This window comes from Pungitius pungitius, chromosome 13 (assembly GCF_949316345.1).
Source record: "Pungitius pungitius chromosome 13, fPunPun2.1, whole genome shotgun sequence".
In the NCBI taxonomy this organism is placed as follows: domain Eukaryota; kingdom Metazoa; phylum Chordata; class Actinopteri; order Perciformes; family Gasterosteidae; genus Pungitius; species Pungitius pungitius.
In genome coordinates this window covers 15,684,059-15,705,859 of record NC_084912.1, presented here as the reverse complement: position 1 = coordinate 15,705,859, position 21,801 = coordinate 15,684,059, and the positions used below count along the sequence as shown (strand labels likewise).

General features: G+C 42.2%; 3 protein-coding genes across 3 annotated transcripts; 2 read left to right on the top strand and 1 right to left on the bottom strand.

Moving 5' to 3' along the window:
* Positions 1–8,020: 8,020 nt before the first annotated feature.
* On the bottom strand, positions 8,021–10,918 carry dnajc12 (DnaJ (Hsp40) homolog, subfamily C, member 12). Its single transcript, XM_037465381.2, has 5 exons — positions 10,514–10,918; positions 9,844–9,922; positions 9,471–9,610; positions 9,116–9,257; positions 8,021–8,451 (listed from the first exon to the last, which is right to left on the bottom strand). The coding sequence occupies exons 1-5, from the start codon at positions 10,589–10,591 to the stop codon at positions 8,369–8,371; spliced, it is 522 nt and encodes a 173-aa protein (XP_037321278.1). The 5' UTR covers positions 10,592–10,918; the 3' UTR covers positions 8,021–8,368.
* Positions 10,919–11,247: 329 nt separating this feature from the next.
* sirt1 (sirtuin 1) lies at positions 11,248–17,697 on the top strand. The gene is made up of 9 exons (XM_037465379.2): positions 11,248–11,661; positions 12,083–12,205; positions 12,341–12,576; positions 12,718–12,870; positions 13,477–13,624; positions 13,704–13,783; positions 14,567–14,750; positions 14,855–15,379; positions 15,633–17,697. Exons 1-9 carry the CDS (start codon positions 11,316–11,318, stop codon positions 15,920–15,922), a joined length of 2,085 nt encoding a protein of 694 aa, XP_037321276.2. The 5' UTR covers positions 11,248–11,315; the 3' UTR covers positions 15,923–17,697.
* A 6-nt stretch (positions 17,698–17,703) lies between these two features.
* Positions 17,704–21,429, top strand: cacul1 (CDK2 associated cullin domain 1). The gene is made up of 8 exons (XM_037465380.2): positions 17,704–18,529; positions 18,709–18,835; positions 18,943–19,045; positions 19,123–19,218; positions 19,340–19,442; positions 19,648–19,737; positions 19,860–19,998; positions 20,101–21,429. Exons 1-8 carry the CDS (start codon positions 18,211–18,213, stop codon positions 20,138–20,140), a joined length of 1,017 nt encoding a protein of 338 aa, XP_037321277.2. The 5' UTR covers positions 17,704–18,210; the 3' UTR covers positions 20,141–21,429.
* The last annotated feature ends 372 nt before the right edge of the window (positions 21,430–21,801 follow it).

The following is a 21,801-nucleotide window of genomic DNA, read 5'->3' as shown; positions in this document are numbered from 1 at the left end:
CTTACTGTATTGAGAACCAAAGTGAGTGTTTTTGTAAGGGTAGTCATGAAGACCAAATGTGGACACAGAGAGGATTATTGCGTTTCATTCACTTCCATCTGATTGTAATCGCTAAGACAACCCCAAAGAGAAGCACTTATGAAAACAATCATCACCAGTGGCTCTATTTGAAGTCATCTGAGAGTTTTTGCTCAAAAATGTATTCTTCCATGTAGCATTTTTGTCCTTGAAAGCGCTCTCTGTTGAAGAACACACAACCAAGACAACCCCAAAAAGAAGCACTTACGAACTGAAGAATCATCAGTGTCCCTATTTGAGGTTATCTGAATTGGATTTCATTGACCTTTGCCTTTGGTTTTGGTGTGTAGTATTTGTCATGATCAACCGCCCCAACAAGTAGCACTTTCTGAATTCAAACACAAGCCAACGCTCAAGTTGAGGCAACATTTATGACTTCCAATGAGCAGTGATGAGTTCACTTGTAGTGCAGCTGGATCCCAGTCGCATCCTCTGTGTTGTGTCCTCGAAGCCGTGGAAGTAGTGTTTCGATTTACCCACCTTAAATACTAAATCCAAACCAAGTCACATAAACTCCACCTACTATTTGATGGAGTTTCAATGGTCTAGACCATGTAAGTTGACAATGGAATAGTGAAGAGACAACCATTACCTTAAATGAATGCTTACTATTAGCATTTCAGAAGTGGTCAATCACACTGCAATTGTTCGTCATTGCGCAACTCGTTACTACTTGGTGGCCATCACTTGCAGCTCGATCAACAGTACCTTAAAAAGTACAATTCACAAGACACTTTAAATGAAATACAGCTCCAACACACAAGAGTCAGAGATGAACAAAACTACCCCAACAAAAAGCACTTACTGTATTGAGAACCAAAGTGAGTGTTTTTGTAAGGGTAGTCATGAAGACAAGCCAATGCTCAAGTTGAGGCAACATTTATGACTTCCAATGAGCAGTGATGAGTTCACTTGTAGTGCAGCTGGATCCCAGTCGCATCCTCTGTGTTGTGTCCTCGAAGCCGTGGAAGTAGTGGTTCGATTTACCCACCTTAAATACCAAATCCAAACCAAGTCACATAAACTCCACCTACAATTTGATGGAGTTTCAATGGTCTAGACCAGTGTTTCTCAACTGGCGGGTCGCGGACCCATTTGTAGTGGGTCGCAGGTCTTTGCATGGGAAAATAAAAAAAATTCATCCTGTGATTTTATTTTGAAGGGACTTGCAGCGGAGTTTCGTCTATTTCGTCAGCAATTAGAACGCGGAAGCGTTAACCGATCGAATTGGGTCGCGGCTTGTCATTTAGGGGTAAAGTTGGGTCCCGGAGCCAGACAAGTTGAGAACCACTGGTAAGTTGACAATGGAATAATTCATCATCATAATTAATTCCATGTAACTTTTTCATCCTTGAAACCACTCTCTGTTGAAGAACACACAACCAAGACAACCCCAAAAAGAAGCACTTACAAACTGAAGAATCATCAGTGTCCCTATTTGAGGTTATCTGAATTGCATTTAATTGACCTTTACCTTTAATATTGGTGTGTAGTATTTTTCATGTCAAAATTAAGGACTAGAGATTTACACTCACCAGCCACTTTATTAGGTACACCTGTCCAACTGCTCGTTAACACTTAATTTCTAAGCAGCCAATCACATGGCGGCAACTCAGTGCATTTAGGCATGTAGACATTGTCAGGACAATCTCCTGCAGTTCAAACCGATCATCAGTATGGGGAAGAAAGGTGATTTGAGTGACTTTGAACGTGGCATGATTGTTGGTGCCAGAAGGGCTGGTCTGAGTATTTCAGAAACTGCTAATCTACTGGGATTTTCACGCACAACCATCTCTAGGGTTTACAGAGAATGGTCCGAAAAAGAAAAAACATCCAGTGAGCGGAAGTTCTGTGGGCGGAAATGCCTTGTTGATGCCAGAGGTCAGAGGAGAATGGCCAGACTGGTTCGAGCTGATAGAAGGGCAACAGTGACTCAAATAACCACCCGTTACAACCAAGGTGGGCATAAGAGCATCTCTGAACGCACAGTACGTCGAACTTTGAGGCAGATGGGCTACAGCAGCAGAAGACCACACCGGGTGCCACTCCTTTCAGCTAAGAACAGGAAACTGAGGCTACAATTTGCACAAGCTCATCGAAATTGGACAATAGAAGATTGGAAAAACGTTGCCTGGTCTGATGAGTCTCGATTTCTGCTGCGACATTCGGATGGTAGGGTCAGAATTTGGTGTCTACAACATGAAAGCATGGATCCATCCTGCCTTGTATCAACGGTTCAGGCTGGTGGTGGTGGTGTCATGGTGTGGGGAATATTTTCTTGGCACTCTTTGGGCCCCTTGGTACCAATTGAGCATCGTTGCAACGCCACAGCCTACCTGAGTATTGTTGCTGACCATGTCCATCCCTTTATGACCACAATGTACCCAACTTCTGATGGCTACTTTCAGCAGGATAAAGCGCCATGTCATAAAGCTGGAATCATCTCAGACTGGTTTCTTGAACATGACAATGAGTTCGCTGTACTCAAATGGCCTCCACAATCACCAGATCTCAATCCAATAGAGCATCTTTGGGATGTGGTGGAACGGGAGATTCGCATCATAGATGTGCAGCCGACAAATCTGCGGCAACTGTGTGATGCCATCATGTCAACATGGACCAAACTCCCTGAGGAATGCTTCCAGCACCTTGTTGAATCTATGCCACGAAGAATTGAGGCAGTTCTGAAGGCAAAAGTGGGTCCAACCCGTTACTAGCATGGGGTACCTAATAAAGTGGCCGGTGAGTGTAGTTTACAATTCACAAGACATTAAATGGTGGTGTTGCACGCGGCCAACTCTGGCCCTTTTTCAATACCTGAGACGGCGAGAACGGATTTATGTTCCCGCGAGAATAGACTCGGGAGACAGATTCGGTCCTGACTCGCAGGTTCGGGAGAACGGAGAACGGCCATTTCTGCAATTGGAAGAGCAGCTGACTTGATGACGTCACCACGTCAGCTGGTCTTGCTAAAACGTTTTAATTTAGTTTTTAAACAGTGTTAAACAGTGTTTCATAGCCATAATAATCTCACCTTAAGTACATGTAAAAGTAAACAGTTTTAATGGTGGTGGTGTCTTAGCAACGGTAGCCTCCCGTCAGCCGTTCTTCTTCTGACACTTTCCCACGGAAGCGCATGTAGATGCACAAACACCCCCCTAGTGGTGAGATGGCGACACCTGCTGGTCGTCTTTGACCCTACCCAATTACGTTACAGCAGAGCCGGCTGAACAACAACAATGGTTATGAAACAACTTATAAATACATGTATATTACACTTAGCTGTACTGTATGTTGCCTCTGCTTGTAAACAATTACGAAAAAAAACTTTCATCTTTTCATTGGTTGAAAATGACTAAGTGCATGTCTAGTGCTTGAGTTCAAATTTGAAGAAATTTTGCTTTTACTTTGGAATTTAAATATTCAAGTACTCCATACATTCGCTCTACTATACTGCTGCTTTTACTCTACATTTTTGAGTGACAATAATAATAATACTATGAATCAGCACCTATGCTGCTGATGGTGCTAATACCGGTGAATCACACATGAATTACTGATCGAATGAATCAGTAATGATAAGAATCCGATATATATACATACATACATAGGACTAACAGTCTGAAAAGGGTTAATTCTGTTTAAAACTCAACTTTGGATACTCCAGTTGGTTGATAATATATCCTACTTCTGCAATTTATCGCAAACAAAATAAATTTAGGACATAGTTTTAATAACTTGAGTACCTCTTCCACCAATGGACTTGGTGTTTCTGACTCAGGACGTGTCTAGGATAACAATGGTGTGAAATATGGGCGGTCTAAGATGTAATATCAGTAGAATTCATTATCTCCTTTCTGTTTGTGTCGTCTCAGTTAAACAGACATTTGGTTATAGGTTCCTGTCTGATCTAAAAGACAATTTTCTCATGTCAGATGTGCTGTATTCTTTTAAATAAAGAACTTTAAAGAGACTTGTCTTTTATTTTTCTAAGTGAGTATAAAAACATTTGTAGTATAAGTGTAAAAAGAACAAATAGCCATAATTTAAAACTGACCAATAGTTTATGGTGGTGAATGTCTAAATGTAACCTTTAAATAGATATGTTCACTGTTTAAATATTTAATATCATCACATATAGTCTCACTTTTTCTGTAACCTTTCAACTCTTCAGCTATTCCTGATTGTAAAGTTGTCACTGTAGTACTATGTACCGCAATCGTCACTGGTTACCTGACAGCTGTTTCATGACTGATAATGTATCACAATATCAGTTTAATCTTGTAAATACATTTGGTGTAGGGGGGAGCGCTGCTTTATATCAGTGTTGCATGGCCTCCAGTAGATGAAAATCTACTTGAATTGCTATCATGATCCCACACGGATGAGATGAGATGAGTGGACTGTGGCCCATTTGGAACAACAACAAAGGGCGTCATACTTGTAGCACTGCAGCTGAGACTCTCTGTTGGCCAAAAAACATCAGTTAATAAAAAGCTTACAACACTGCCATCGTGTGGAGGTTTTCAGGACCACACACATGCGTTTTCATTAATTTCATTTGTTTTCAGAAATAAATCACAAAATGTCTATCTAGCGATCGACTCCTTACGATGCATATTATTAATAGTTAAATAAAAACGTAATAGTTAAATAAAAAGGTAAACTCCCCAGTATCATCCCAGTGGCAAATAAAACGTTGATTTAGTATCAGGAAATACAAATGTACTGAATGGAGGAAAACACCTGCTGTACAAAGGAGTCTAAACATTGTACATGTACACAATGTACTACTTTAAAACAGCCTACAGGTCACTGAGAGCTTCTGGCCTTTCTGAATTCACTTCTGCTGTTGAACTTGACGAGTGTAGCTGTGTTGCATAAAGAGTTGAACAGTCTGAGGCCCGATCCTGTGGAAAACAACTTGTGGAGAACGAATTGTTGGAGAACCGATCAAAAGAAAACACTAATGAGTGTTACGTGGAGGAGGCAAAGTCAGACGGTGGATCTATTTTTACAAGGTTGTCTCGGAAATGTTGCGAGAAAAGAACATTTGAACATTTGAGGTTTAGACAGCTCCATGTTCTACCTGACTCAGATATTCATTCAAAAGCCTGAAACAAAGAGATGAAGTAAACTTTAACGTTAGCTCTTTACGCAAAACACCATTATATGTAAGAAAAACGGATTCCCATTCATTTAGAAGCAAAAAAGATCCATGAGCAATTCGCGCAAATAAATCTGGAGACCCTAAACACGCATGCTGTCCGACTGTGAACCTCTTTATATTTCCCCACACCCTAAGAACTGGTCCAAACATGCTCGTTAAAGGCGGTTATCACACAATATGTTTTTCAATATGCTGTTGCTGTTAGTTGTTTGTCCCGCTGTCACCCCTGTCCACATGTTTACCCGATATGGTCATTTGAAACACCACAGCGTTTACCATATATGGTCATACGACGCTCAGCATTATTTCCTTCGTTGTCATAATTTTTGGTACGCCTGGAAAAGAATATAAAAGACTCATATAAAGAACCATACATCTCAGACTATCCAAAAATATAGGAGATACATTTCTGGAAATTCATAGTACATAAATGTACTTGTCATACTAATCATGTTTTTTTCCCATTTGAGGCCATGTGAAAAAGTAAGTACCATTCATTCATCATTGGCCATACCACTTACCATTGTTTATCTTGCCACCTGAGATGCTGCTGTTCACCATGGACAAAAAAGGTAAGTGACTTAGAACAATCTATAACCTACAGGCAACGTTAGAAGTAGGTTAATTCATTATAATGCAAATCTGTTTATACACTTTATATGTTTACGCTATTATGCGAATATTGTTTTATTAACCAATTCTTTTACCACGTTCCAACTGCTGCTGTTCACCGAGGAGTGAGTGAGTCAGCGTGTGACTTGTGGTTCACTACAGACTATATATTATCACTAATTCAAGTTTACGTTTCGAAATTTAGGAATATAATTAGAGTACAAGCTTGTGACCTGTAAGAATTAAGCTAAAACCTGGGTAACTTGTTCTCTGTGTTACATCACTGATTCAATTAGGAAAATCGAATATGTGCAACTCACTGTTATTTGTATTCATTTATTGCCGCTACCTGTCGCTGTACACTAAAAGATGAGTAAGAGTATCCGACATATACAAATATGTATATAAAGTAATGTGTGTTATTGTGTAAACTTGCCCTATATAAAAAATACTAATAGCTCACTCCCGACCAGATGTGAAGGATTGCTGACCAGAGCACCAGCTGGGCGGCGGTAGGTGAGCAAGTAGCTTGTTGCTAACATTCAGAGAAATTAAGAGTAAACATATGATGATATTTGTCAAAGCTAACATCCCTCAACATATTTAATATATCCAATACTGTGTGTAGAAAATGAAGCCTGCGAATGTCTAAATTACAATAACATTCGACCGGTTGGTAATGTTAGAGTAGAGAGGATTTAGTGTGAACACCAACACGCAGTGTAACTGAATATGGATATGGAATATTACTGAGAGCCGACAAAGGGAAATGTTTTATTGGATTCCATAGCAAACGAAAGAGGAAAAACCCTCCTATCTCTTGTTTTTAGGGCAGCACTCCTGATGTGTCCTTTGGAAATCCTCGTTCTCCTGAGGGTGGATGTGAACAGAAGAGCTCAGAGCCGTCCACTCAGCACATTTCTCTACCTCACTGCTAAGGGGAATAATTCAATAAAACACTTGAGACATCTCATGGAAGACTTTTGTTTTTGGAGATTTCTTGGGTTCAACCTCATGTTCATGTGAAGCTTGTGAAATAGTGAATCGGTTGCAGGTGTCGTGAAATGCATCGTGGTTTAAATGGCCCTAAAACAGCGTTGCATCTTTCAACAAGCAGGCGCACAGAGTCATGTGGATTACTCTGTAGAACATAGAATTTAAATGAGTCCATGTACAGATTAAAGCACTGCCACATATCACACAGTTGAGGAACCATCAGAGGGCAGGGAAGTAAGACGAGGATGGATTGTAAACACTTCCAGAATAATACGTATTTCATGAGGTAATTAAGCTTTAAGTTGGGTCTGTGAAACAGAAATTCTGCTTTCTTCACACATGCAAATACAGATACAAGAATGTATCTGCTTTAGGTCTCAGTCTAATCGGTTTCAGTGTTTCTATAATACATTATACAGTCCTTAACATTTATACAACATTTTACTGGAGACAGGAAGACATTTTCCTAATGCTTCTTCTTCATCTACTCGAGCTCAGAACTGGTTTTACAATCACAAGATACTGATGCTGTTATTTATTTTCTCAATTAATGTTGAAGAGTATTTACAATGTGATTGGAAATGTCTAGAAACCAAAGCTGAATCAATCAGAACAATACAGGAGCATTAGAAAGTGACCCACATGAATGAGCAAAATGTGACATGTTTTATATGACTGCAACCACTAAAACAACCCGAAGAGCACTTGACACAATCATCGGCAGTGGCTTTATTTGAAGTCATCTGAGAGTGTTGCCCCAAAAATATGTCTTCTTCCATGCTGTTCTCCCAAGTCCTTGTGTTTGGATAACTCTTGTTCATAATTTATACATTTTTAGACAATAGAAATGATGAATAAAAAACCTCACCCTTCCGGTAACTTGGATCACAGGTGAGCGCCACCGCATCCGGCAAGGAAGGAGTTGATTGTGAGAGAATTTGGGCTTTTACAAAGGTGACGTCCTCCAGGCACACCCGGCAGTGGTGACGAAGACGATGGCTGATAAGGATGTGTAGAATTTTGCCAAATTTAAGGTTCCCATGTAATCATCAACATTTAGGACCATTAGAAATTTGGATTTGCATTTTGATCGACGTATCCTAAAACTTGATCCTGCATAACAATGTTGTTGACTAGACTGAATAATACACAACGACAGTGGAATTGGGATGCTTCAATTTTATGTTCCCAAGATTATGGACTTGACAGCAGCACAAAAATACACATGACAGCCTTAAGGACCTTTAGTATAATCAACCATAATCTATCCGCATTGTGTGTGTTAGTTAACATATTAATCAAATTAGCGATTGACAAAATACATTATTCTCATAATTAACATTGATTTTTGCCTGACAAAGAATCCGATACAACAGACACATTTATTGTTCGGCTCACAAAAACAACAAATTTAATGATTAACAGATAATATACACAAAAATGTATACAACAATAAACAGGGCCCCGATGACTAACAATAAACAACAAGTTACAAAAGCCAAAGCCAGTGTTTTATATTTCGTAATTTCTAAACTTCTGCAAAAGACTAGATGGGGAGTCAGCAGCCCAACGGAAACGACGATGGCAGTAATCACCTAATGAGGACAAAAGACATTTAGTTGGGTTGAATATTGTAAGAAGAATACATGCACTACTTAATGAATGAGATGATAATTGTTTTATTTTGTGAAGAAGAAATGAACAACGACAGTATACTGGTGAAAAACATTATCCTGCTTGTCACTGAGGTTATAAAAGGGATTTACCAACTTTGCCCATTTGATGCATGCAAATTATATTGCATTTTGTTGTTGATTATCTTGTGTCAAGGATTGTTATAGAAGGAAAGCTGAAGTAGTGCCCTGGTCTGGTAAAGAGTTACTATGGAAATGCAGCATTTTAAAATGGTCTGTTTGCACCGTAGCCTTACATCGGGGTAGTTCCCCTTTTCATTTAGTTATTTATTTATTGAATTCAATGGCCTTTAAATGTCACAGCAGAGGGAACCATAAGCAGCATGTGTTCTCCCTCTATCCAAAAATATTGTGGCTTATCATGGGCCATAACCTCAGGGTAAAAATACCGTAACTCTGTGAATGGAAGAGGTACCAGTTGTATGTTTAATAACTGCCAAAAAAAGTAGCACCACAGATAACCAGGATTTCAATAAACTTATTGTCTCTTGCATATGTTGTATGTTTGCACTTTAGTATCAAATTGACTTTCCCTTTCATTAAAAATATTCAATCATTCACTTACTTGTATAAGGAATGGCATCATATGAAGAGATCCTCTGAGTTTCTTGGTCAGAATGAAGATCCTCCATTTGCGAAGGGACACTCTCTGCATTTGAAGCCTCCAACATTGGTTCCTTCTTATTTCTCAAAGCCCAGTGCATTGACTGAAAACAAATGACCATATAAATCACCACACTTTTCTAAATAGTTTACACAATTTGTATTCGGACACTCACATACACACAAACAGTCAAAACATTGGACACGCTTTCTCGTGGGATTAAATGAGGACACACATATATACACACACACATGCTCGTGTGTCTGTGTCTGTGTATATATATTTCAATAAGGACCAAAGTCAAAACATTACATACAGTTTTAACGGTGTCATTCAAGGCTTGCCAGTCATGAAAAGACATAGTTACTCCACTTCTTCTCCAAAGGTCATAGTTTTTTCTTTTGGTTTCATTGCATAAAACCTCTTTGGCTTCCTGCAGCTTTTGGAAATCTGCCACTGCCAGAAAGAAAGAAAATATCAGCGTCTAAGGTGGTTTATTATGCCTACCAAATTAGGAGAAAGGATTCTGGTTTCTATGCAGTTGCAGCTCCACATTAACATAATTTGCTTTGAAGTCAAGACACCCCAAAGAGGCATTAAGTGTTTGTTGAATAAGTTATCATTAAACATATAAGTAATGATATGCATCTGAGACTCTCTGGTGTAACAGCAAGGATTCACTGATTTACCTGCTGTTGGATGGTTGAGGTGTTTGTCTGGATGACAAGCCAAGGCTCGAATCTTGTATTCAGTGAGAATCTGTTCATGCTGCAAGCAAATGGTTACACCAAAAATGAGCTTTTGCTAATCTAGATATTTTTAATTCTGTAATAAGTCACTTATTTGGTTCTCGAGGGCAACCCACTGTGGTAAAACAACATTAAGTGAAAATTGTATATATATATTTTGGGGCTTTCTTTGTAAAACATATTGATCTATGTCGATCAATGACGCAAACACTTAGTGCTGCTATACAGGAACTGGCTATGGACATTATCAACATAACCTATATAATAAGAAGTAAATATGATGTTTCCTTAATGTTCCCATGTTGAACAAATGAATTAATAAGACGAATAATACTGGAACCCACCCGACAAAGAAACTCTATGACGCACGACTAGTTCCTCCGACATATTGTACTGCTGGAGCTGCAACGGGTCTCGCTTCAGGATCAGACTAATGTCTGTATGCGTAATTCAGTCATACTTAAGTTTAGAAGCAGCTGATGTTTTACTTGCATCCAGCATTCTATGTTATCTTTAATGTCTGAATTATTCAGAAGGTATCCTGATGCAAACAATCCCTATTCCCTCCCAACAAATAGGCTGATCTTTAAACACACAAGCAATAACTTACCGTCGACAATTCATCACATCCTAATAACAAGTAGTAATCCTCCAAGTCCTCTGGTTTGCAGTTCAGAACAGTCTCCATAACACGTAGTAATTAAGTGTGAATTGTCTGTTTATCTGCAGCTTGAATGTATGCAGTCCTGGTTCACATATGTTGGCTTCAAGGCGTTCGTGTCGGCTTCAATTATTTTTTATTGTTTTACCGGTTAGCGTTTAGTATTTAATGTCAAAGTGACAAATGGTTAAAATGGTCGAGGATCTCTAGTGAGTTGCGGCGAAAATGCAACTGTATGACGTGTGATGCATTCAGGTGTCGAAGCGATAGCTCCTCGCTCAGCTTGACGTGTAGACGGTTCACGTGGACATGGAATTATTGTATATTATCATTATTATTGCCCTCAAAATTAGGAAACAAAATAGTTACCGCCAATGACCTAATCATATCTGTAATGCCTGGGCTCCATATCATGCGGTGTAAAGTATGTGGGCAAATTAAATGGAAACGTTTATAGGAGGCATTTAGTTTATCATCAAAAAGGCAGCATGCTCATGTCATACAAACACATTTATCGACGTAGCTTATACGCTACTCCCGCTATGTCGGACGTTGGCGTTTTAGTACTTATATTTGATAGCACTTATTCGGACAGGGCCTGAAGGCAGCGATATTTTGTTATGGTTTTACGTCATTGACGTAAAATGTGACGTTCCGCCCGTGTCTACTGGTGGAAAATAAGTCACGTGCGCTGAGCAATGAGACAGCTGTCCGAGAGGAAGGATCTGCTCGGCGGCTCTGCGGGTTGAAGATGGCGGACGGAGAGGCTAGTCTCGGAATGGCCTTTTCAGGCGGATCCGATATCGAAGGACCTGCTGCAAAACGGTCGAAAATCTTTCCGATAACGAACAACGGATTCAAAGTCGCCCACGAAGACCCCTCCTCGTGTTTCTCCGCGGCCAAAGAGAGCCGGGAGGCGGCGATTAATTGTACGCAAACAGTGGAGAAGAAAGCAATGCCGGCGAAGGCGGTTGAGCAGGCCCCGGCAGCGCCAGGCGGAGACAACAATGGACTGGGACCGCTGGGCTGCGAGCCGCTCCAACCGGTCATGAAACGCGAGGACAGCGCTGGAGCGGGAACGACGGAGGACAGCGCTGGTATGTCAAGAGATGGACGTCTAATTAAGCTCTAAGTTGTAGGCGAACCCCAGTGGCAAACGCTTTAACGTTAACAGGCAAACCGGCAAGTTTGAAACGTTAATTCCGAGTTAACGTGAAACACAGCGAAGGCGTGTGTCCAACTTAGGAGACGTGCAAGCTAACTTTAGCAACTTCTCAAGACTGAAACTTTTTTCGTTGTTAGCCCACGCTGTAAATGAAAGTGAGAACTGTCCACGACTCGTTTGGAGTCCCTTCACGGCACTAAACGTAAAGAGACACTTTAGCATGTTTTAGACATTTCTGTCCCGTAACGGTGTTGTTGCTATGTTACGTTTTATCCGTTGTGAGCGAGCCTTACGCCCCCCCCCCCCCCCCCCTAGATATATTTATTCATTTAACCAAGCTTCTCTGCGCTCAGATGTCCCCGGACAGGACGAGCTGTCCTCCAGTAGACCCGCCGGCACGCCGGACCACATCAACGAGGACGACGACCGATCCTCGCATGCGAGCTCCAGCGACTGGACTCCTCAACCGCAAATAGGTAGCACGTTACGGGGATTTGATTCGACCTGATGTCTCTAGTATGACGAGGACAGTCCTCACCATCTTCTGATTCCATGCAGTCGCTCAGCCTAGTAGAAGACATGTTGTCCTGATTCGCTGTGTTCTCTGCCAGGCTCCTACAGTTACATCCAGCCACATATCAGAGACACAGACCCAAGGACCATTCTGAGGGATCTGCTGCCCGAGACTGTACTCCCGCCGGATTTAGACGACATGACATTGTGGCAGATTATCATCAACATCTCAGAACCTCCAAAAAGAAAGAAGCGGAAGGATATCAACACCTTAGAAGATGTTGTCAGGCTACTCCATGAAAGTAAAAGGATCCTTGTGCTGACTGGTGCTGGGGTATGTATTCAACAGTGGTACTGTTTGTATTACTATGTGTTTGAGTAAATACACAAAACAAATGATATTGAGTGTCTGTGTGTTTGTGCTACCGACTTGTAATCTTGCTTGTGATTTTTTTTTTTTATAATTATTTTTTAGGTGTCCGTTTCATGTGGAATACCTGATTTCCGCTCCAGAGATGGAATTTATGCACGGCTTGCTGTAGATTTTCCAGATCTTCCAGACCCTCAAGCTATGTTTGACATTGAATACTTCAGACGGGACCCAAGACCCTTTTTCAAGTTTGCTAAGGTTTGTTTATTGAATGCACTTCACAAAAATGAATTAAAATGTATAAAGACATAACTGATTTAATTTCCTTCCAAGACCCAGATATATGATGTAACCGGATACTATACTTTGTTGAAATGATGTATGAAATACTAAACATGCTCATGTGACGCCATGCGTAGATACAGAAGCATTTAAACACTTGGATTTGCCCGCCTATGTTATCTTGCATGGTTTTGGTCACACAGTGTAGACAAACAAGAAGAAATAAACACTTGCGCATCATTTTCCATTTTTGCATTTCACATTATGATGTTAATATTATAAATTGTTTACCCTTGAGGTGATGCATGCAAAAGGTCTACTATAGAAGTCGTGACTGTTTTGTGCAGAAATTTGGGTAAGATTGTAATTATCAAAGAGGTTTCAGAAACGTCGACTGCAGACACATATGAAGTGCTTCATTTAATTCATTCATCTGGAGTCATGAGGTTGAACATTTCAAACATTTTGAGATGATTAGAAAGAAGTTCAATTTTTCTAGATGAAGGGTGCAGAGTATGCCTGTTCAGGGATGATACTCCTGCTCATAGTGAGCCATGGTTCAATGCGTCCTCTTTGTTACAGGAGATCTACCCGGGCCAGTTCCAGCCTTCACCCTGTCACAAATTCATATCTTTGCTGGATAAGCAGGGCAAGCTGCTGCGCAATTACACACAAAACATTGATACATTAGAACAGGTGTCTGGAGTTAAGCGGATAATCCAGTGTCATGGTGAGTGATGCAGCTTTTTTTCCCTCCAATATATTTTTGTTCATGGTATTAAGTCTTTTTAAAATTATTTTCATTTCAGGGTCGTTTGCAACCGCTTCCTGTCTTGTCTGTAAACACACAGTGGGTTGTGAATCTATAAGGGAAGACATCTTTAACCAGGTATTCATTGCAAACCGTTTCAGAATAAGATCTCCACATGCACTGCTGGACACTATTGGAGCCAAACCTGCTAAAATGAAAATGCACAAGTTGCAACATCCATTATTTCATAGTCCGAGCATGAGCAAACTGTAGACTTAAAAGACCCAGAGATCTGTAGATTTGAACTAGAGCCAAAGCAGGAGCTGTACCATTCCAGTAGTGGTGCCAATGTAACTTATAACTATCATTAATTGAGGCATTGTGTTGCATTCTTTGTTGGTAGAAAGGTAGAAATGATTCATGTTATGAGCAGTCAAAAGGGTTTATTGTATTTTACTCAACTTTTAATTGGTTTAATTAGGTCTATCAAAAACAGTTTGGGGATTCACATCAGTAGTGTGCATAGTGCTTTATTACTCCCATAACTACAACTCGATTTGACTGTCATAAGTATTGTTTGCACAAACTGCAGTTAAAATCCTTGCGTTGAAAGTATCAATCAGTGTCAGCCCCTCAATAGACTTTATAGATCAGTGTTTCCCCCTAGGTGTACAACTTTGTGGGTGGGTATTCGTTTCAGGTGGACATGCGCTCTCTGTCCGTTGGTGCGAGCGCATACACGGATCTATGCGAGCACATGTCAGGGTGGAACTGCCCATTGGACTATTTGTTGTTTTAGACTTCCACACATTGAGACATATATAGCTCAATAATTAAACACCGGTATTGGTACTGGTGTTGTGGTAATGCTTGCCTATAACCTATGAGTTCTAATGCTAATAACTTTAAATCCTTCTGTAGGTTGTCCCTCACTGTCCACGCTGTCCAGATATTCCCATGGCCATCATGAAACCTGATATTGTCTTCTTCGGAGAGAATCTTCCAGAAATGTTCCACAGAGCCATGAAACAGGATAAAGATGAGGTGGACCTCTTGATTGTCATCGGCTCTTCACTCAAAGTCCGACCAGTTGCCCTCATCCCAAGTATGTTGGTCGGATGGATCATTTGTGTCATATTCACTCGGTTTCTATTGTGCTTGCATTCAACCCAAACTCGCAATAGCAGCTTTCCTCTTTCTCCCATTCAGACTCCATTCCACATGAAGTGCCTCAGATCCTGATCAATAGGGAGCAGCTGCCTCACCTCAACTTTGACGTGGAGCTCCTTGGTGACTGTGATGTCATAGTAAACGAACTCTGTCACCGGCTGGGTGGAGACTTTGAGCAGCTCTGCTACAATACTGTAAGACTCACGGAGACCACTGAGAAACCCCCTCGGCTACCGGAACAGCCCCCAAGCGAGGCCTCTCCTGCTGCTATTGATGCATCTCAGGAGGAGCCAAGGCAGCACAGTACAGACTCTGTAACGATGCCTTCAGAGGAGGCAGAGAGTCTGAATGTCTCGGACACTGCTGGTAATGATGTGCCACCTCCGGAGCCTTGTCCACATGCTCAGTGTCCCAGTGAAGAGACGGCTGAACCGTCACAGTTACCAACCGGAGATGTACCGAAAGAGGTCGCTGAAGTAAAGAGCCAAAGCTCCAACCTCGAATTTCGTAGACGATGCTGGATGAGTCGAATAAACAGAAGTCCAATCAGCAAACGCCTTGAGAGTAAGCTTTAGACTAAGACTGTGTTGGGGCAAACCTCAATCTTTATAGTTCTTGAATACTAATCTTTATAGTTAACAAGTGTATGTGTGTATACATTTTTATTTTATACATTCTAAATTTATTTGTTTTTGATTGGAGCCCCCCCCGTTTTTTTCCCTTTATGCAGCTGAAAAATAGATGTCAATCTAAATTCTGTTAATCTTCTCCAAATGTTGATTTCGGCTCTGTAAATTGTTTGTGCTGTGTCCCACAGCAGGCCAGTACCTGTTTCAAGCGCCGTATCACTATATCTTCCACGGCGCGGAGGTCTACTCCGACTCGGAAGACGAGACGTCGAGCTCCTGTGCCAGTGACAGCGAGGAGTCCGACTGCAGCGCGGAGGGGGGGGAAGAAGACAGTGAGCCGGAAGACGCCGACTCGCTGGCAGCCGATGGAGAGACGTGCCTCAGAGAAACATTACAGCGCGCTTTAGCCAACGAGGGCACTTCGATTGTGCAGAAAGACAGTACGCCTGAAAAGACACAAAGCACCACACACCTTTAAATGTAAAGTACTTGGTCTACAAAGCAGCAGCAGTAGTGTGTGTGTGTGTGTCAAAGGTTTGGACACACTTTCTCATTCAATGAGAATTGTATAGGTTTCGTATGTATTTTTGACTCATCAACCGTACTATTATTTTTCATAAAGTCGAAATTGCTTGACAACTTTGTTGACCATGGCCAGTTTTTATTCTGTGCCGAGTATGGTCCAAAGCATTGTGTCTGAAACGTCATATCGTATACTACTTAATAGAATGCAGTATTTTATTTTATTTTTTTACGATTTGTTTGCTCATCTCCATTTCTTTCACATTGAGAAATACAGCAGCGTGCTGATAATACAACACTAGACTTAGCTTTGATTCCTAACTTGTATTACACTTGCTTCTTCTTCCAGTTGTAACTATGTGAGCCGTCTGCCTGTTAAATAGTGGGTACTATGAGTTTCAGACACATACATGATCTTCAGAGGGTTTACTTGAACACATTATTTAAGTTGCAATATAAAAGTTCAGCACCACCCCTTAATGGAGGTCAAGTGCTAGAATCGAGAACCGTACTTTATTTTAGACCAAAGAACGCTTTAACATGTTCCTACATTGTCATAAGCTGTGTATGTTTAAGAAATATACAATGACTGGAACAGTGTTCCTTCTCACATGTGGCAGCTACTTTTTATGGTCACACCTTATTTTTATATGCTGATCTGAGACCTACTCCTCAAAGAGTAGATTCTAGTTCATATCTGTACTAAGTTGTATTAACCATAGGAAAAATAATGTGTTCACATTATAGCAATATTTCCCCCATTACATAAAAGTTTTATTGAACTTTGCATATTTACATATAAGTTATAAAGTTAAACCATTCATTACCCAGAGGGGCCTACTGCCTATAAAGATTACTTGTTGGTAGATGGACGTATTTGAACCAATGTTTCTGATAAATGTATTGTCAACACCAACTTAATTAACATAACCTATACATGGTAATGTTTTGTTTACGATATAAGGAAATGGGATTTTTCATGTTTTTACATCTTTACAGTGGTTATCTATTCTTGGGTTCTCAGTAAAAAAAGAGAATGAAAAACAATCCAAATTTCTTTGTTATTTCGTGCACAACAGACACTAGGCTAGCTTCAAATGAACATCCATCAAAGGGAAGAGGCCCGGTGAGAGACGCGCGCCACCTAGCGACCAGTTCACCCCTTCACTTTGTACGGCTTTCCAGGAGCGCCAGTCGTCAAAGGGCAAAAGGATTCATTTACAACATTCTAATCCAAGGAAAGTGTCTACGACAGCAGCATGCATGTACCTAGTGGTGAGTCACTAGCGTAGGGAGGGCAAGCATGGTCTTATTCTGCGTTCACACCAAAAGCGAAGAGACTTCGCCACGCTTTACTCGCCCCAGTAGTTGTAGTTAATTCGCGTCCCGCTTCATTTGCTCCTGAAAGGGGGCGTGACTTATTCTCCGTAGATTTCCGTTATCCACCGTGGAATAAATAACCACTATTTCGCTCTTTATTTGTCGTGTGAAATGTCGGAACCGCAAACGGTGTTGCGTTTCGCTTCGTAACTTCATCCGACGCCGCCGCACACAGCTGGAATTTCACAGACTCCTCCAGGAAGTGCGTCTGGATGACGGCTGCTTCCAGCGCTGCCTCAGGCTGAAAAGCCGCCGGTTAGACGACACGTTATGTCGGATCCCGGCCAGCGTCTCTCGGCACCAACTAACTTACAGGCGTTGAGTCTCCGCTGCGGAGCGCCTGTGTCTCCGGTGAGTGGCAGTTCCATGAAGTGTATTCACGGACGGCGATGATGACGAGCGGCGCTGATTGCCTTTCGCAAGATAGCGTCGGGCGAATTACGATTTCAACTTTGACGAACAGGCGATATATTCGCTCTGCCCTTTCGCTTTTTTCGCGTCCTCCGACCCGCCCGTTGAAAATTCGCGCCTGTGCATAGTCTTTGCGCGGAATCTACTGCCGCGAATAACTCGCTTGCCGTTTGGTGTAAACGCAGCATAACATCTGTCTGGTCGTGTGTTTTCTTCGTATGTAGCCATCGTACACGAAGCAGGTGACGCTACCATGGATACAGCTCTTTTGAACTACATTTCCCAGCCGCCCCCTCCCCCTCAGCTGTTCGCTATTACGACATGTCGTGAAAAATCTGTCCACAGCTAAACCGAGATGGGCACCGCGAAAGACGCCTGACAGTTTCCCCCCTTAATCCTCAGATGTCATTTTAAATGTTAATGTAGTGGTGCCGCACGAGACCGGTTGTGAAGATGGAGGCCATGGAAGATGATAGTTTTGACGACCATAACCACAACTATTGTGCGAGCAGCGGAGGCGGTAGTAGTAGTAGTAGTAGTAGTAGCAGCAAAGCCCGCACCTATCCGAGGAGCCAGCTCTCCGATGTGACCTGTCCGCCGGTGCCTGGGGGAGAACCCGCCACCCGACGAGGGAAACACTTGCCCAGCAGTACCGGGTCAAAGTTCATGGACTCGGATTCAGGTAGTGAGAGCAGCGAAGTCAGCGAGACTGACTGCACGGTTCCGCCCACCGCCGAGGGAAAATTCAGCCTCGATTCCACCTCCAAGTTCCGTAAGTAGCGAAGTCGGAGAGTCCCTGCATGGCCTGCTTGAGCCGGGCTGATGTGCACACCGAAGCGCGTGCCACCGAACAGCTGGCCTGTCGCGCCCGGTGGAGGCTTTAACTCGAATCCTTTGCGCTGATATAATAGATACTTTCAAAACCTGACCAGCTCTCCTCCTTTCAACCAGTTCTTAATGCAATGGCTGTAGAGGACTACCGCAAGAACCACTGGCCCAACCTGGAGAAGGCGATCGACCGTCTGCTCATCCAGAATCCCACGGACCACATCTCTGTTTCTTACGCACAGATATACAGGTGAGACCAGGCCGTGTGCGCCTTCTGTGGCCTCCACTGACCCCTCACTGGTCATTTCAGTTCAACTCAAACGCTGGATTTGTTTCTCCTTTGATTTGTTTTCCTAGTTACGTCTACAAGTGTGTTTGTCAGCAGCACTCTGAGCTGCTCTACCACGACTTGACCATGAAAATAACAAATCATCTACAACAGGTTTCTACTCGTCTACAGGTAAGAACATCCAGATGCAGGGTTCCCAATTATAAACAGTCCACGATATTAATGAAACGTTTATTGTTGTTTTCCAGGCCAGCCCACCTGAGGACTTCATTGAGAACTTTAATGTTGAGCTGACGCAATACACTGCCTCTCTTCAATGTATAGTTCCTGTTTTTATGTACTTGGTACGCATCACTATATTTGTTCTAAAAGACCGCGTAGTTCTCCAATTTTTACGCCACAAAGTCTTTTATTTTAAGGCATTGCTCCTCCTCTTAAGTGTTTTCCCACGTTTAATGTTTTCAGAACAAGTTCTACATCGAGTCCAAGCTGAACAGAGACCTGCGAGAGGATCTGATGAAGCTGTTTGCCGATCATGTAGCACAAATACACGTGGACACACTTATGCGTGAGTGTTTTTGTTTCTTTTGAAGCCCCGAAGGCTTTCTTTACATCAGTAAACTGCTCCTCGCCATGTGAACTAATTCGTCAACGTTGTTTACATCCGAGCAGATGTTGGTGCTGTTGTCTCTGATGCAGGATTTTGGGGTTCGGGATCTGGCAACAATGCCTACAAAAGACTTGATTCCTTCCTCTTTCCTTTTCATGTTCAGCTCTCCTCCTCAAGGCGCATTCCATGCCGTTCCAAGTACAGCCATCCACAATGGCCAGCGTGGTTAAAGGCCTTCACAGCCTGCGACCAGGTGAGCTACACCCATCGTCACTGAGGACTCCACTGCCTGTGTTTTATGTCATTTCCTACTCCTTCAGAATATGCTTCACTGCACACGTCCCGATATTATTTCATTTGGGTTTCCTCTTTCAGACTGGGCTCAGCTAGCTCCGGCTCTCTTCTCTGGGTTTATTCCCCAAATAAACCCTCCTGCTGTCGAGTCCTTGCTGCCCGACTACGCCGCTCATGACCAGAAGTTGCAGCTGGAGCTCTCAATGAACGGATTTCCACGGTGTGTTTTCTGAGGCCTCGGCCTCAGTGGAACACAAACTCTGGTCCTGATCACGCACTTCCCTTTCTATCAAGTTGACGTTATTGTGCTTTTGTCTTCCAGAGGGGACCAGTCTCGTAAAAGGGCGAGCGACGACCCCTGAGAGCGGTGCGGCCCGTCCTCAGATGCGCTGCAGATCTCTCACTGTGCCTCCTACATCATCTTTATCACAAGGGCTCTGGAGGCTCACTGGACTCTCCACCATGTTGACGACGCGCCGGTTACTTCTCCTGACCCGCTTGTTGTTGCAACACACTGTGAACAAAAAAAGAGAACACGATGTTGAGTTGTATAGCAGAAGCTTAATTAAGGCACCAAAAAAGGAAGCACACAGACTTCCATGGCGATGCTTTCCTCTGCGATTCTGATGCATCCAGCTGCCGTATTTGTGCGTGCTGAGGTGAGTGTCTCCATGTTCTCCTCATTTGAAGAGTGCCTTCATGGTGCCTTCTGATCGGATATCCATGAATAAGCTGATAGGTATTTCATTCTAAACCTTTTACATGAAGTGTCTTTTTAATATACTGGGCTATTCTAAGACTTTCTATTGCTGCTAATAACAATGTCCAAGTGATTAATCTACAAACCCCCTCAGTGTCACCCTCTGTGTCTGTTCCTACTGGCTTGGCTCAACACGAATCAGTGTGACGAGACCGAAGGATAAGAGGGACTTGGTCATCAGCCTCAACTCGGAGGCTCTTCTTCATGTTGCCTTTACTTTGTTGGTGAACCGGATTGTTTTTTCCTGTTACGCCAAAGAGGATTTTCATTTTTATTTCAATATCTAATGCATTGGATTCCTTCTGACATTCTTAATGTCGCACACCGCCTGAGCCATTTGATTATTATTTTTTTTTAACTAGAGAGGGTTGATCTGACATTGACCTGTTTTTTTGACTTGAATCAAATTCTAACTTTTGGTTTCCTGTGTCTGTTTAAGCCTTGCATGTAGATTGCCACATAGGACATTAAACTGTTTGCCAGACAGCTCGGACAACCACAGAGCGGTGTTTGACAATTTCTAAACCTTACTACAGGTTTGTTTGACGACCTGCCTGTGTCGTCCCTAAACTGTAAATATATCAAAGTTGATGCTTGGATTCATGGAGTTTACACAACCCATGATTGTTTGGGTCTGGCGTGTTGGGGCGCTACATGTGCAGCCACATGCTGTGCAGGCTGTTCTTGCTGTAGATAGCTTTTGGTCTTTTCACAGTGGTCAGTGTAAACTAACTTTTGTTAAATGATTCACTTGAATAGAAGTATTTGATACACGGTCTTACACTGTTTTAAGTGTAAATAGATGCTCAGGCTTGCTTTTGGTTCCGTCTGTGGGTATTGGGAAAGTTTTCCATTGTCTTTCAAATAAAATAATTTCCTTTATCCTCCGTATGCAGAGGTGTTTTTTTTTTTTACAGTGTTCAATATTTTAAACCTGGGGTCTTAAACACATTACGATAAAAAGTAGCAAGTCTGAATTGTCAAACATTGTTGTCATGATGTTACTTGTTCACTTTGTATCTAACATGCTGGCACAAATACCCATGTTGAAACAACTAAAGAACTGAATAAAGTTCCACTTGGCTCAAATGTATTTTTTGCGCCACATAAGTGCTTTTTACTCTGGCTCAACATGGGACATCTAATTCTGTACAACGGGGGCTGTGACGGACCACAGGAGGAGGAATCCCTTTACAGCAGCCCCCCCCCCCCCCCGGCCAATGAGCCGGGACACCACCCGGGCACAAGGGCCAGGCCTCCCCA

Coding starts and splice junctions, on each gene's coding strand:
- dnajc12 (XM_037465381.2), bottom strand. CDS start 10,591: ATGGAGACTGTTCTGAACTGCAAACCAGAGGACTTGGAGGATTACTAC. Junction 9,923..10,513: donor GATGTGATGAATTGTCGACG/GTAAGTTATTGC, acceptor ATTTGCTTGCAG/CATGAACAGATTCTCACTGA. Junction 9,258..9,470: donor TGAATGACACCGTTAAAACT/GTATGTAATGTT, acceptor ATTTGTTTTCAG/TCAATGCACTGGGCTTTGAG.
- sirt1 (XM_037465379.2), top strand. CDS start 11,316: ATGGCGGACGGAGAGGCTAGTCTCGGAATGGCCTTTTCAGGCGGATCC. Junction 12,577..12,717: donor TTGTGCTGACTGGTGCTGGG/GTATGTATTCAA, acceptor ATTATTTTTTAG/GTGTCCGTTTCATGTGGAAT. Junction 12,871..13,476: donor CCTTTTTCAAGTTTGCTAAG/GTTTGTTTATTG, acceptor TCTTTGTTACAG/GAGATCTACCCGGGCCAGTT.
- cacul1 (XM_037465380.2), top strand. CDS start 18,211: ATGGAGGCCATGGAAGATGATAGTTTTGACGACCATAACCACAACTAT. Junction 19,046..19,122: donor AGGTTTCTACTCGTCTACAG/GTAAGAACATCC, acceptor GTTGTTTTCCAG/GCCAGCCCACCTGAGGACTT. Junction 19,443..19,647: donor ACACGTGGACACACTTATGC/GTGAGTGTTTTT, acceptor TTTCATGTTCAG/CTCTCCTCCTCAAGGCGCAT.